The following is a 15,261-nucleotide window of genomic DNA, read 5'->3' as shown; positions in this document are numbered from 1 at the left end:
GATTATTTTGTGCTTTCAGTGTATTTTCAAGAATACTTATGAAAAATACATCTTTTTCATGTAATTGCTCATGTGTTCTTCCAACACGGAGAGTGTTTTCTGACAGATTTCTTCCACATTGCTTAATATTGTTTTTTAAGTGTATGGCTCTCTTATTAAAAAGGAAATTCCAAGTGAGGCCTTTACCAAAAAAAAAAAGATGGATCTTAGATGAGAAAGCTCTTGATCAAATCTATGTTTGCAATTCCATGTATGCTTGAGTTTACTTGAATTTATTTTCATACGCCTCATTTTTCAGTCTCTTAAAATGTATTTCGTAGCAAAAATGGAGGCATGGACAATTTTTATAAATGTAAGTTCTCCCTATTTCTCTCCTTCCAGAATTTGCAGTGAAACTGACATGACTTTTTTTTTCTGTAATGCTGTACTTTAGAAGTGCAGAGCAGTTATAGTTTGCACAGAGGAGCTTCAGTTTATAATAAAAGTGAATTTGTAGCCCATATTGTTGCCTTCCCCACAGGCCTTTTTTTGTTCTGTTCTGATTTTTCTCATAGATTCATTATATTCGTGTTTTTGTTCTAAACCTAAAGAACAGAGTGTAGTTTCCCCAGCGCTGAGTCGTGAACACTTGGAGCCTTCCCAGAGTCCTCCAGGTTTTTGTAACGCAAGCAAGGCTGGCTGCGGAGTAGGACTAGTGGCTAGGAAGGAGCATTTGGTGCCCCCTCTGCAGTGGGCAGCATGCTGGCTCGCTCGCACGTGTGGCTGATGGTGGCTGGCTTTTAGCTGCACTGGCTGAGCAGTTGGAAGACTAAGATAACTTCCTAGATCCTGCTTTTTAACCAAAGATGCAGTCCTCTCTATGTGGATGTAACTTCCCCAGTGTTTGCTCAAGTTCTGACTCTGTTTCTAGTTTCTCTGAGCTAACGAATTAATGATGTACAAAGAAGTTTACAGACATCAATTTTGTGTTTCCCTCTGCGATGTTATGAATTGCTCTATTTCTCCACTGTCTGTGTGGTTCCTCTAGACTGGCCAGGGCCCACAGCCCTAGACCGAAAGACCTATGAGTGATGAATAAAGCTCTCCTGTTCAAAAGGGACCCCTGGGGATGCAGGAAGCACTCATTTTCTCATGTGGTGGTTTTAGGAATCTTCCTCAATAGAGATAATTTTGTCATTCTTTTATACTTATACATGTACACAGACACGCAATTGTATTTGTGTTTGTTCTTAAGAAATAAAAAGAAGACTTTCCCCTCACTTTCAGCCCTGGCCCACTCTCCTTTGGGGCAGACACAGGGAGGAAGCAGAAAGGGCTCAGAATTTCAGCTCCAAGAAGCACCTCCATCTTCTGGCGGTTCCTGTCCTTCCTCCCGGCCACATTGTTCTTGGGAAAATGGAGGCCTTTGTTCTTCCCATCAGCTAATACCGATCGAGTGTTCCAGGCATGGCGCTCTTCATGCTGGACAGTTTACAGCCAGCCCACTCTCCACAGAGCTGGTCTTGTGAAGTGGAATGCGAAATATATGGCACTGTTGGATAAGTGTTAGCCAAAAGAGCCGAAATAAAACGTGGAGGGAATCCCAGGGATGAGCCGTGTGGAGAGAGTGCTGCTGTTTGGGACTGAAAGACGGGAGTCAGTATAGTGCAGACCTTGCATGTTCTCTCATTACGTGCACTACCAAGTAAGTCCCATTATTCAGGTTTTGAGGAATAATATTTAGGAAACCAGGGTTCCAGGAGTTTCATTGACTTGGCAAAAGCCACACAGCCTAGTAAGAGTCAAAGTCAGGATTTGAACGCAGATCTTTCTGAATCTTAAACCACTGCCCTTTCAGGCAGGGCTTCCTCTAGCGGAGATGGGAGAATGTTTTCGAGCAGAAGGCTTCACGCCAGTGCACACTGTAGATAACCTGGATCCCTCACATCCCTCGGACCCAGGCACACAGTCCTTGGTACCAGCCCTTTCCTCAGCACCCACAGTTTAGAAGTAAGATGAATTTTTGACTTTGAGCCCCTGGTCAAAATGTGGACTTAATTTGTGATTGACTCTGTGGTGATCGTCAGTACCTCAGGGGGTGATGTGGTCCTAGCTGCAGAGCTGCCATGTCACCACCCTGAGGGCATTAGGCCAGTCGAGGAGACAAGGCTGGCTGTCCCCTGCCTACGGAGACGTTGCTGCCTTGACCTCCCACGGGCATTTTACATAAGAGATGCTCTCCCTCACCTTCCTAACCCTCTGTTACCGAGAAACGGGCTCAGGTCTCTTGGCCTTGGAGAAGAGGTAGATCTCGCCGCTCCACCTGCACTTTCTTGTTCAGCTCTAGAGTCTAACAGCACATCCATGGGAGGCAGGGATGAGCGTCCTGGCTGAGTTCGTTGTGGGGTCAGGCTGATGGCCTCTTCTGCTTGGCCTACCAAAATAACTAGTGAGATACACTTGCTATGGAAAGCGGAAGTCATCCCGACAGACCCCAAGGATAACCTCTGGGTGGGTGGTGCGGGTGGAAGGAAGTCTCCAGACTTACCGCAGATGCTGTGCTTTGCCTTGGAAGATGGAGCAAGGCTTCCTGGAGAAGGTGGCTGACGACTGACCATCTCAGGACCTGTCCTTGGCAGTGTGTGCCTCAGCCAGGCTGCTTGCCATTTCTCTACACGCTCAGAAGTCAAAGGATTTCTGTTTTCTGGGGTAGACAAAGGCCTGTGGCCCTCCTATGAAGACTGAAGCCAAGCTTCATTTCCCTGCCCTTCCTTGAAGTTTGAAAAAGTGCTTTGCTCATACCTGGGGCCACTGCCACGTGTGGCTTCCATGTGAGGCCTCTTGCCTATAAGCCTCTTTTCACTTCCTGGAGAAGACGTGGTAGAATTCTTTAGAATAGTGGTTTTCCAGTCTTTTTCTAAGCAGCAGAACTCATATTTCAGATTGAAATCGTACTTGAAACCTTCAGTATAATAAAAGAGTAAAAGCTGTTTTAATTGAAGCTTCATCCTCTTTCATCCTTAGCCGTGGCCTCTTTGGCTGTTCTGTTGAGTAAGGTTTGAAAAACCACACTGCTTTAGGCAGAGGGAAAAGCAGACGACTGCCTCCCAGCCTTTATGGGACAGCTCGTGTGTCCCATGGAGAGCCCACGTTTTCCAAGTTCTGCAGCCCGTTCTGCCATGTTCCTCTGAAGACAGCTCACTTGAGAAGAGAGTGGCCATTCTCATATCATAGTTGTGGATGGGTCATCCCTGCTACAAAAGTCATGCTCCTGAAAATCTATTCAAATAAGTTTCAAGGGTCAGTGTTATGCTTCTGCTAACTGCAGTGATGCTCAAGGTGCCTGTTTGTGAGCCAGAGCACCCCAAGATGTGTGGACTTGAATTTTAGCGATGTCATGTTTTATTAAAAGCTTGAGATTTCTATGTAGATTTGAACTTTAAAAGTACAGAAATGATTACTTAATTCAGTCCCGTATGCTCTAGAGCTTTTAATAAATATCAGGCACAGAGCTTTAAAGAAGCAGAGTCTAGGCCCGGGCCCTGTGGCCGAGTGGTTGAGTTCACACGCTCTGCTTCAGTGGCCTGGGGTTTTGCTGGCTGGGATCCTGGGCGCAGACCTAGCACCACTCATCAGGCCATGCTGAGGCGGCATCCCACACAGCACAGCCAGAGGCACTCACAACTAGAATACACAACTATGTACTAGGGGCTTTGGGGAGAAGAAGAAGAAGGAAAAAAAAAAAGATTGGCCACAGATGTTAGCTCAGGTGCCAGTCTTAAATAAACAGAGTCTCTGTTCTTGAGGAACACTAAACTTTTCCATTATTTTTGGCCACATTTGGGGAAAATACAGTAGTCCGCCCTTATCCACACGGGATACGTTCTGAGACCCCCCCCAGGGGATGCCTGAAACTGCAGATGGTATAGAACCCTATATATATATGCACACACACTGTTTTCTCCTATACATACATACCTATGATAAAGTTTAATTTATAAATTAGTCACACTAAGAGATTAACAACAATAACGAGTAATAACATAGAACAATGATAACAATATAATGTAATAAAAGGTATGTGGCTGTGGCCTCTCCCTCAGAATGTCTTATTGCACTGTCCTCACCTTCCTTCTTCTAGCCGTGGTGGGAGGTGGTACGGTGCCTTTGTGATGAGATGACGCGAGGTGAATGATGTGGGCATTGTGAGTTGGTGTTAGGCCACTACTCATCTTCTGATGATACGTCAGAAGGAGGATCATCTGCTTCTGGACCGCAGTTGACCACAGGTACCTGAAACCTCAGATGAGGGGGACTGCTGTACAAGATTTCCAGTAGCTTGTCCCCAGCCAGGGGGCTCTGCAGTAGAGATTTAACAGAGCAGTGCAAAGACTTCACAGTGAAAAGAAGGATTATTCGGAGCGTGAGAGAATTAAAGAAACCTCGTGGAGAAGGTACCATTAGAACTGAGCAAGAGGAAGGCAAAGAATTTCCTCTGAGATGTGGGGGGCGTTTGGAGAGCCGCGAAGAACACCATCTTGTTGATGGCATGGAATGGGACACGAGACCGGAGGAGCCTAACAGGAAGGCCCTGGATCATCCCACTGAGGAGTGAGGTTCATCTGTGGCCGTGGGGAGCACGCACGGGCCATTCACATTCATGCTTCAGAAAGATCTCTCCAACTGGAGGATTGCTAGGAGGGAGGCAAAGCTGGAGGCAAGGAGACTGATTCCGGGGCTGCTCTAAGAGTCTGAGTGAGAGAGCTGTGGGCCTGGGCCAGGGGCCGACCACACACCCGGGGGCCCGGCTCCCTGACCCTCGTCAGTCCTTGTCCTCTGCTCCAGTCCACTCTGACCGCTGGGCTCTTTCTTCCTCATTCTTTTTAAAGAGTAAATTATGTTTGGAAGTTCTGTCCTTATTAAATGTGACAAGTGTACCCCAAAACTTTTCAGTTGCAGCATTTAAAACTTAGGTTATTAAAGGTTGGATTCTCTTAAAGTAATGGCAATTCACTGAAGGTGTGCATCAAAATTAACTGAAGTTTTTGTTGTTGCTAAATTTTAAATATAACAGAATTTAAAAGTGCCAAGAATGACATATTAAATATTCACGTTTATGTTATCTGGAAATGATCATTTTCATCATGACATAGTTGCTTTAATTTTTTTTAAGTGAAGAAATCAAGTGGTAAAACATTATTCTTTTTCTGATTTCCTCTGCCCGCCCTCTTCCTCAGCCAGTCTGTCTGCCTCCCCACCCCCCAACAGTGTCTCTCCCTGCCATTTATTTTCCCTGAGAAAATCAAATCCAGTAAACACTCTGTCTTCTCTTTTTGCCCCATTAAAACTAATCTAGATTTTCACCCATTGTGTACTATGAATTTGTGCTGAAGCCATTGTCACCAACGTGAGACTTTTCCTCTGTAATATTTAGCAACTAAGCCAAGATGGACTTGGCCAACATTTTGGGGCCGCCTTGGACACAGAGCACAATCATGAGGGAGAGATGCAGGGGGCAAGAAAATCTAAGGCATAGTTGAAGTAGTCAGGGAGGGACGTAGGGAGACGAAGGGCCGAGAGCAGAGAGCCTGGGACAGTAGGGAGAAGGCGCAGGAGTGAGCAGAGTGCAGGTGAGCTTCAAGCGCCTGCTAAGGTGGATAAAGAAATGCAAGCCATTTGTGGCCAGAGTGCCAGAATTTTGGACGTTAAACATATACCTTGTTTGTTTCGTTTGATCTTCTTGGCTAAATTGTCTAAGAGACAAGTCAGAGTGCTAACTGCTGGTCTAGAAGTGAGCTGAGCTTTGTGGGAGTCCTTTCTCCATCATGGGGATGCTGTGTGTTTGGCTTCTGCCCAAATTCCTTTTGACCCACCACTCTTTAGGTGCTTGGTGGGTTTTAGGTGACCTCCAGCTTTGAAGCTGGGTCTAATTCTGGTTATAAGGGAGAAGATGGATCCATGCAGTTACAGTGGGCAAGTGGCTTATAGGTCTATGGAGCATGCATTTAGGAATTGCAAGGATGCTGGCTTAGAGATCTCCCTTGGACCTTGTGTCACCAGCTGCATCTACAGCAGTGTCACCCACATCAGTTTCATTCATTGTCTTCCATCTGCCCCTTTCCTCTAGTTTAGCCCCTCACTGGACTCTCCCATTGAGCTGTGAGAGGCAGCAGTGTGTCTGAGAAGACTTTGTGCGATGAGGTCTGAGGACTGGCCTGCAACTTTAGAAATTATTCTCTATTTTGGACTATTTCACTCACCATTAATTCATCAAGAGGTCGTTAATTTTTCTTTGAAGCTGCAGGGGTTTATCCCAGCATGTAGAAAGAATGCAGAAGTATTCTCCATGCATTAAGCAGTCTTTCCTTTCCCACTCAGAGGAAACTACTTAAAGTTTCCTGTTCTGAGTCTCTATCTCTGTATATTCAGTTGTCCTAAGAGGTTGTCCAGTCCCTGCCCAGAGGCCTCCTTTCCCTGATAGCAGCAGAAAGGCAGTCCTTTGTTTGCTGGCTTCAGAGGCTTATGGGAGGTACAGCCAAGCTCTGCAGACTGCCACCACAATGGGAACCGTCATCATTCTGTGGAGATGACCCAGCCACTTCTGATCCGGAGTGTGTTTTGGTAAGTGCATGGCTCTAGACAGTACTAAGAGGAAAGGAAGCCTTCATTCTACCCTAGCCTCAGCAGGAATACATCTGAGGCAATGGACGTCCTCATGTCAAGCTTCGGACTTGTACTGAAAGAAAGCCTATGCTTGCTGACATTGCATCATCCCAGTGGAGCAGAAAAAGGCCTGAGCTGCTCTGATCGTGTCCAGTGGTTGGTGACTCATTTACGAGCTGCATGTGGTCCCCGGGGCCATTTTCTGCTTTGTCGCCCTGGCGGCCTTTGTGATTTGATTTCTGAGCAGGCCATTCTTTCCATCTGCCATTCCTTCCAATAAGCAAAGAGCTTAAAGTTCAAATTGTTGATTGAATTCTCTTGAGGAGTTCCAGAACTTTGCTGGGGCATCGCTGCAGTCCACACTGCTGAATCCTGGTTGTATCTCCACTGATTCCACCCAGGAGGGGGCCTGTTCATGGGGAAGACATACTTCACTTCATCCAGCGGTGCTCCCTGTGGCCCTCTGAGCCACTCGGCTCCTTCAAGCGTTAACTGTTGGCGGAACATGAAGCAGAGGAAGCCTGAAACAACCACCGCCTTTGTCTCAGTGACAGCACCGAGGCACTTAGCCTTGTTGCAGGATTTGGGAAGTGACACACCACCTTTCGTGGCATCTCCTAATCTCTGGGAGTTCTTTTGCATTCGTGACGTCTGCCCTCTCTCCTGAGTGATACTTTCATTACCTTATTTTTAATTTAACCAGGTTAAAATTAAGATTGGAGGCCATTAATTTCTCATGCTTGCGTGTGATGGAATTAGAACCTCTCGTCGGTGATGCCGCGATGCAGGACTTACAGTGTGAGCTGGAGGACTGGGTGCATTAACCTCCATGTGAACGGAGCCGGCTCTGGATTTTCTAAGAGCAACAGGCATCTACATTTTTATCCCTTCCTAGAGAATTCCTGTTATTAGTCAGCCTCCAAGGTAGGCAATGCTGTAGAATAACATTGAACCCAAACGTTTTGTCATCAAGACCAGGGCTCTAAGCATTTCAAGTCTCGAGCCGGATTGAGCCTGAATGGTCAGTCACGTGAGCCCCATAGATTGGAGGTTCACCAAATGGCAAAGCTGCGGGCATCGTGGGGAGTGCTTGATGCAATTCTCAAAGCAGCCCTGAGGGTGGGTGGTGTCATCCTCACTTTACAACTGAGGAAGCCGAGGCTCCGAATGGCCCAGTGACTTACCCAGCGTCGCAAGTCTGAATTGGATCTCAGGGCCAGCTGGCACCAAAGCCCAAGCGCTTTGCATGAGGTCCTGCTGCCTCCCCAGAGAGAGCTGGTCAAGGATGAGGGCTCATTTCCCTTGCTCAAGATGCTTTTGCATCGTCCCCCTCCACCGAGCCCTCTTTTCGTTGTGTCCGTATGTTTGAATTAAACAGAGAAGATGATGGTGGGAGCTGGTACTCAGTCTAGAGCTGAACTTGAGCCTGCTGCCCCCTCGGGTTCCTCTGGCCTTTCAGGGGGAGATTTAACTCCTGCTGCTTGCTGTCACCTCCCAGGGGAAAGGGGACTAAGGTCAGAAGGGTGTCGTCTTCCCTACACCCAGACCTGGCATTAGCTGGCCTAAATCCCAGGCTTCCTGGTGGAGAGTCATCAGGCACACATACAAATCACCTGGGTCCTCATCTGCAATCCTTTATGGTGCTAAGCCTCACATCAGAATTAGAGGAAACACTATTGCAATTACAGAATACTAAATATAGCTCAGTACCTTTAAAAATGAACAATGGTAAAAGCCTTGAAAAATTTTTCTTTGATGTGAATGGAGTCTTTGGCGTTTGGAAATACAATAAGATGAATTAATTGCTACTCATTATACATGGCAAGTCAGGAGAGGGGTGAATGTGCCTTCTCTCCTCTGCATTAGCTATTGCCTGACCGAATCAGCCTCTCTTGTATTTACTCCTGCATTCTCTAATAATAAGCAAATTAGAGATCATGGCTAGAAGAATTCAAGTGCCCTCCATCTTTTCTCCAAAAACATCATAGAGTTTTGTGATGTTTATCTGCTCAAGGGCTACCACTAATAATTACAGAGGTCATGTGAATCCACATAGTGCCAGATTAGAAGTAACATCTGCAAAATTACTTCTTAGGAAAGTACTTTGTGTTTTGTCTTTTTTCTGAAAAAGTGATTTTGCAAGCAAATTGCTGTCTTTCGTCTCTTGCCCTATATTTTTATATTGCTGGGAACAGTATATTTAGAGAGAAGCATTTAATAGCTATCGAGAGTCTTTGAATTCATGGTCTTTTTTTACTTTTTGTATTTTTCCTGATGTATTGGTGGACTTCCATATGAATAAATTAGTTTGGAGTCTTGAAATTCTGAAATGATGGCCCTTCAGTAAACTGTTTGGAATATACTGATTTAGTATGCTGTTCATTAAAATTCCATATAAGGCAGCTATAATATTGTACATTCAAGCATGTGAACTTCTAATTTTATCTTTAAAATTTGTTTATGGTTAATGACTAAAAATTATGAGCTAATTGTTTCCCCAGAATAATCCAAAGCTGGGGAAGCGGAGGAGAGAGGGGTGTAAACCTCCCATACTATTCAGAGACTGATTCATAAAATGTCCTAGCGTTTGAAGAGCACACCACTCCTGCCATGTGCATTTGTGATCTGGCTGCCTTCCTGTCATGTATATTACATGTGGACGTTTACCAAACATTCTGTGCATTTCAACCATAAAAAGGAGGCAGTCAGCGGAACCCAGCGTTGTAGCAGCAGCCTTGGTCTGCTTCATGAAATATGAAAGCCTGTTTACTTAGTAACAATAACAGTTTGAAAGGCTTCAGGCTGAGGAGTTTATGCATGACACAGCCTGCTGGACCCCATGTGGCTGAAGTGGTGAGGCCATTGAAAGCATGGTGTGCCAGAAATTGGACAGGGAAGAAAGTCAAGAGAGGACGGAGACATGCACCCCGAGCTCGAGTGGCTTGTCTACTCTCATTCTCAGTCCAGACGGGCCATTTGTTCTTAGCACCCCATCCGCAGTCTCAGACCCCTGTTTCCTGCTCCATAAATATTTTCCACCTTCCAAGTCCTGGGCTTGAGTTAGGGTTCAGTTGGAAAAGGAAGATTTGCCTTTTCTTTCCCCACTCCCCAAACATTCAGCTTTTTGTGGCCTCAGTCTTTGTAATCTTAGAGATAGAGGGTCTTAAAATCAGAAATAAGGAGTCAGTGTGAAGTTGTCCAAGCTCTTTCCTAGGACATATTTTTCTTGTTGGTACATACTCAAATGTCCACATACCCACACTCAGAGTATTTCTTGTAATCTAAGACATCATTGCTGATAACTCAATATTGACTTAATAACTGTTTTTCAAGATACAACAGCAAATCTCATCCACATCACAGAAATGTTGGTGTTGAAAACGTCTTAGAATAAAATTAATAATGGTGTACAAATGTAGCATGTATTTTGAATTTACTTAAGCTTCAGTTATTTGGGTAGATTAGCAGTACCTTCCCCCTTTAGTCTGGGGTGAGTGGTGAGGTCAGAGTGGAATGTTGAAAAGTCCAGGATGTTAAACTAGGGTGACAGAGAGGAGCAATTTACTCAGGTCTGACACTTAGAGTTATAATTTCTTCAAAGCCAGGCACGTATCTCTAGGCTGAAAATGACAGTTCAGAGATCCTTCCATTGAAGTCTGTGAGCTCGACATCTTTCCGTCCTCCCATTTCAGGATAAGTGGTTCTACAGCCAGGCTGTCCGTTCTGATTTTGAGATATCCCTGGCAGCATTTATTATCTGCAGGGTTACTTTATATTTTAAACAAGAATTTTTAACCCTTTTACTTTTCAAATGTATATCAAATGGAGATGTTATAAAATTAAATGAGTGGTCAGAGTATCTCTACTACAAAAGGTAGGAAATCACTGGTATAGACATTTTAGTCCATTTGCAGAAAATTGCCTATTCTCGACTAGGTAGGTCAAGTGCAGAAAGAACCTCTACTTGAGATAAAATTTCCTCTCGGCACTTGGCTTTCCCTCTGAGGATAGGCGGCCGAGAGCTGCCCAAATTTCAGCATCCTGCTGTCTTTTCGCTAGTGGTTTTTTGGCTATATGAATTAAGATGTATTAGCTTATAATGGAACCTGCACTCACAGCTACAGAGACTTCTAGAACCAGAAAGGCTTTAGGGAATACAATGCAGATCTTTATTTTGTAGATGAAGAAAACTAGATAGTGTTAATGACTTGCCCAAAGTAACACAGCCCATTGAGGTCAGGCAGAGGCGGGCGTGGAACAAGACTCCTGCCGGCGCGCCTTTTCCTGGCGTAGAGCAAGTGGTGCGATAGAAGCAACAGATTTGCTCTCCTGCTTTTGAACTTTTGTTTTTATTCAGGTACCTCGTGGAATGCTGGGTAATAAGGAAGTCAAAACCTACTTTGTTTAATGAGAGAAAGACCATGCTCTGAAGTTGTGTGACATAAACAGCAAAGGTGGTGACTTTTCTCCACTCCTCATTGACTGATTGCCCTGTTAAAAAAAAAAGCAGCAAACTTTTGTGAATATTTTGAAGAACTTTCCAATCAGCCTAGTGAAGGAAAATGTCTCAAGCCACTCTGTAGCTTAAGGGTGGGCTGTGGAGCCGTAGGGAACTCGTTTCCCTTTGGACCTGGATGTGGGATTCCTAAGTCACTCCCCTGAAGTCTGCACCAATGGACTCTGTATTGGGGTGAGCAGGTCGCCCCTGTCATCAGCATTTCATAAACACAGCACTCTCAGGTCTGAGAGAGGCCTCGTGATGTCCTTTTGGGACAGAGCCAAGCCCACAGCTCTTTGTAGTTATTCCTCAGAATTGGCATCAGCCAGGCAGGCCGCAGGTCTGGGCTGCCATTTTCCCCGCTTCCCCAGAAGGGGCCCTGAAAGTTGTAAGGCTTGCTCCTTGTTGTAGAAGGCGCCTGTGGTTATACCTATGCCATCACTTCAGTTTCAGAGGTCACCTTGAGGGCATTTATAACCTCTCATTAGGGGTTAAGTGGCTTGGGGGCTAGAGTACAAAGTGACTGGTCCAAAGAGAAACCCACGAGTTTGTACTGATGTCGAGGTGCTCTTGACAGAAGGGAATAGGTGACTGTTTGTTGCACATGACTGCCCTCTCAGGGGTGATGGGGCAGGGGCAGTGAAAACACAGGACCAGTTATGAGGAGACTGACTGGCGCTGAGCTCTGTGTGTGTCGGGCTCAGGTTGGCTTGAGGCCATTTGCACACGCCCCATCAGTTTGTCATAAAATTCCACTGATGTCAAGATTTGTCTTTTTTCGGGCATCTTTTTTGGGGGGGGGGAGATTAGCCCCGAGCTAACTGCTGCCAATCCTCCTCTTTTTAATGAGGAAGACTGGCCCTGAGCTAACCTTGGTGCCCATCTTCCTCTACTTTATATGTGGGACACCTGCCACAGCATGGCTTGCCAGGTGGTGCCACGTCCGCAACCAGGATCCGAACCAGTGAACCCCGGGCTGCTGAAGTGGAACGTGCGCACTTAACCACTGTGCCACCCGGCCGGCCCCTTTTCTCAGGCATCTTAGTTTCGGATCTTTAAAAAAAGTTACCAGAGGAAGCTAGCTTAGGTTAGAGCATTCAGCACATGGGCAAAGGGAGCCTCAGCTTGAAGAATGGCATCTGACCAGAGGCAGCACAAGCTTCCTCAGTAGCCAGGGCCATTCCGCTGGGGACAGATAATCCTGTAAGCTTCCAGGCCCTCATAGTGTCCTTCAGCTTCAGCACATACCCTGACCGATGTTTGTAATGACCACGTGCATCCCCAAAAGCTGTTACATGAGATTCGTTATTCTTTCAGTTGAGAGCAAGAGAAATGTGTAGAATGTTATGCAAGTGTTAGGCTCCTTTTCAAGAGTTAATAGAAGCTTTTTGAAAATTCACATGGTGTTCCTGGCAGTTATGGGGCAAAGTGGTGTCCATACCTTGGGAGCACCTAATTGATCTTCTCTAGAAGCCCACCGTATAGACTTTGAATTTTATATATATATATATATATTTTTTTTTCTTCTTCTTCTTCTTCTTCTTTTGACCTTGCCTTTGGCACCTCAGCATCTTTATTCATCACCTTTTGGTAACCTGTAGACATTGAAGCCACCTCTCAGCTGGTACCCAATGTCTTAGCCGAAGCTTCCCTGGACCTTCCCTCACTGTCTGAACTCTGCATGGCAGCTGTGGAGGGCGCTCTTTTTAATTTGATGTCACCATTTTATTCCTGCTTTCATGGAGTCTGGGCCTGGTGCAGATTGTATAGCCCTCCCATTGGCAACCAGGAACCTTGAGGTGTTCACGGAGCGTGAAGCCCTGCCTGCACCGTCAGGGCCTGTCACACACCAGGGGTCTGACCATTTCTCCATCTGTCCTGGGGAGGCCCCAGCCCTGGCTGGAAGGAGCAGGGAGTAGGTTTTGGTCATTGCAGTTGTTGGTAATTACCCTTCCAGATAGTTATCTGGGTCAGACATTCCTCCTAAAATGTGTGAAAAAACCTCACCCTCCTATGCATTTTATTGTACCCAAATATTGTGTGTTTGTATACATATATATTTTGTAACTGAAGAAGAAAAATGACCCTGCCTTTGTACGCAATCCTTTTAACAAATTGTTTATTGTTGTGTCCAGGTAACAAGCATGGTAAGTATTTTCACCCAATTGAGTATTCTGTATTTTAGCTGTGCTTGGCAGACTTTTTGGCTAGCTTTGTGTTATCAGCCTTGGCTTTTCTAGAAAAGACCCATTTAGGAAAAGGAAAAACCACTTACCTGGTAGCATCCCCTGTGTCGTAGGCTATAGAAAGTACCCATGTAGCCTTAGACCCCCGGCGGGGGTACCTGAGAGAGCATGCGCCCCGCCAGCATGCTGCTTGGCCCCACCATCGTCCCCCGCCTGCCCCGCTGCTTCTGAGCCTCTCCCACCAGGTGTCTGCAGGGCTTCCAGGCCGCGCACGACTCCAGCACTCCTGGGACATCGCTGTGAGGGTGCACACGCCGGGCCTCCGCCCTTTGCGGGTGGTCCCGCCCAGATCCACAGCCACGCCTCTTCTCTCACGGGTCCTCCATCTCTATGCTTCAAAGCAGGGCCTAGTTTTTCTTTCCTCGGGTGTGTTTGTTAAGTAATTGGAGAAATCTCCCTTTGGAAGCTGAAAAAATAAATGCGTTGTCCTCTCTCTTCTCAGAGGGCTTCCCATTCTGTTGGAAAATGGATTAAAAAAATTTCGTTTTAAAACCTTGCCCCTGGGTGCTCCCAGTCACCGGTCAGAGTGAGGGTAGGGTGAGTGTGTTGTAGCCTGGGGCTGTGTTTATTTATCGTGCATGTTTGCTGTCCAGCCTCCCCTGTGGCTCTGTATTTTAGTCCGTGTGCTCGTGGCTGTGCTGTTGAAGCTGCCTGGTGGCCATGTGTTCTGTATTAAGTCTGTGTGTCACTGTCACCCTCAAGGATCAGACTGCAAAGGATAAGGCCTTGCAGCACATGGCCGCCATGTCGTCAGCCCAGATCGTCTCGGCCACTGCCATTCACAACAAGCTGGGGCTGCCTGGGATTCCACGCCCCACCTTCCCGGGGGCACCGGGGGTAAGTCACAAGCCGGATCTAGTAACAATGGCCCCTAGAGGGGGGGTCGACGTGGGCCAGTGTGAAGCGTCCACCTGGCACCACTTCTTACTGGGTCAGATGTACGAGACGGGGAGAGACCGCCTGCTGGTGAAATAATGCTGAGTGCGAAATGGTGAAAGAAAGGAGGGAGGCAGGGAGCTAGAGAGAAAGAAGGAGAGAGGGGAGAAAGAGAAGCGGGGAGAGAGAGGGACCCTTTATCCCTGAAGACATGGAATTAAGTGTCACTTTTCTGATTCCCCTCTGGCTTGTGGTCTGCCTCTTCTGCTCTATTTCCTGGCCCTTGGTCTCTTTTCCTGTCTTCTCAGGGTCACTTTATGGCAACTAACCCCTAAAGGAACAAAGTATTCTATTACCATTTTCATTTTACGCCTGCCAAGGGCTGAGAAACTTAATACAGTGATCTCATTTAGTCCTCGCAATAATCTTCGATGCCTCTGATTGTTAGTGCCATTTTACAGATGAAGAAACTGAGGTTACTGAGTGACAAACAAGAGTTTGGGTAACTTGATCATCATCACACGGATAGTGACGGCAGGACTCTAACTAGGGGCTGGGTGACTCCCTTTACATCCTGCCACCTCTCCAGCAGGGGCTCAGCAGGCACCAAAAGCCTCAGGGAAGCTCACAGCAGAGGAGGTGTCTGCATTGCTTCTCCGAGCTCCTGTCTCTTGTTCTGAGCTTGGTCCTCTGCCCAGCTGAGCCCTTGGCGCTGTGAGCTGTGGAGGCAGAATGTTGCACAGGGAGTGTTTCAGAGTGGAGGGAGGAAGAGAAGGATGGGTGGGTGCGTGGATAAAGCAGTCAGAAATATTTGTGAACCCTCTGCCATGTGCCCACATCTCTGTTAGGTGTCAGAAAACCACCAAAGAGCTGCCGCCTGGTCCCTGCCCTCAGCAGGGTTCTCTGGAAGAGGAGGTCAAGGGAGCCCTGGGTTGCCAGGCCCAGGATGGAGGTTGTGATCTCCTGCGCAGCAGTGACCACATCTGAGTTTCGGGCAGG

The 15,261-nt window shown here is 46.6% G+C and overlaps 1 protein-coding gene across 12 annotated transcripts in view; it reads left to right on the top strand.

The window, feature by feature from the left end:
* TEAD1 (TEA domain transcription factor 1) overlaps positions 1-15,261 on the top strand; it is a 254,197-nt gene that overhangs the window by 181,124 nt on the left and 57,812 nt on the right. For 8 of the 12 annotated variants that reach the window (XM_046685825.1, XM_046685827.1, XM_046685820.1 and 5 more), the window contains 2 exons: positions 13,276-13,287; positions 14,089-14,223. In XM_046685825.1, coding sequence (XP_046541781.1) covers positions 13,276-13,287; positions 14,089-14,223 — 147 coding nt within the window. The remainder of the gene's footprint in view (positions 1-13,275; positions 13,288-14,088; positions 14,224-15,261) is intronic. The other 4 variants (XM_046685824.1, XM_046685822.1, XM_046685823.1 and 1 more) reach the window with 1 other exon arrangement.

This window comes from Equus quagga, chromosome 14 (assembly GCF_021613505.1).
Source record: "Equus quagga isolate Etosha38 chromosome 14, UCLA_HA_Equagga_1.0, whole genome shotgun sequence".
Lineage (NCBI taxonomy): Eukaryota > Metazoa > Chordata > Mammalia > Perissodactyla > Equidae > Equus > Equus quagga.
The sequence above is the reverse complement of the archived record's forward strand: the minus strand, read 5'-3'. Positions and strand labels throughout refer to the sequence as shown.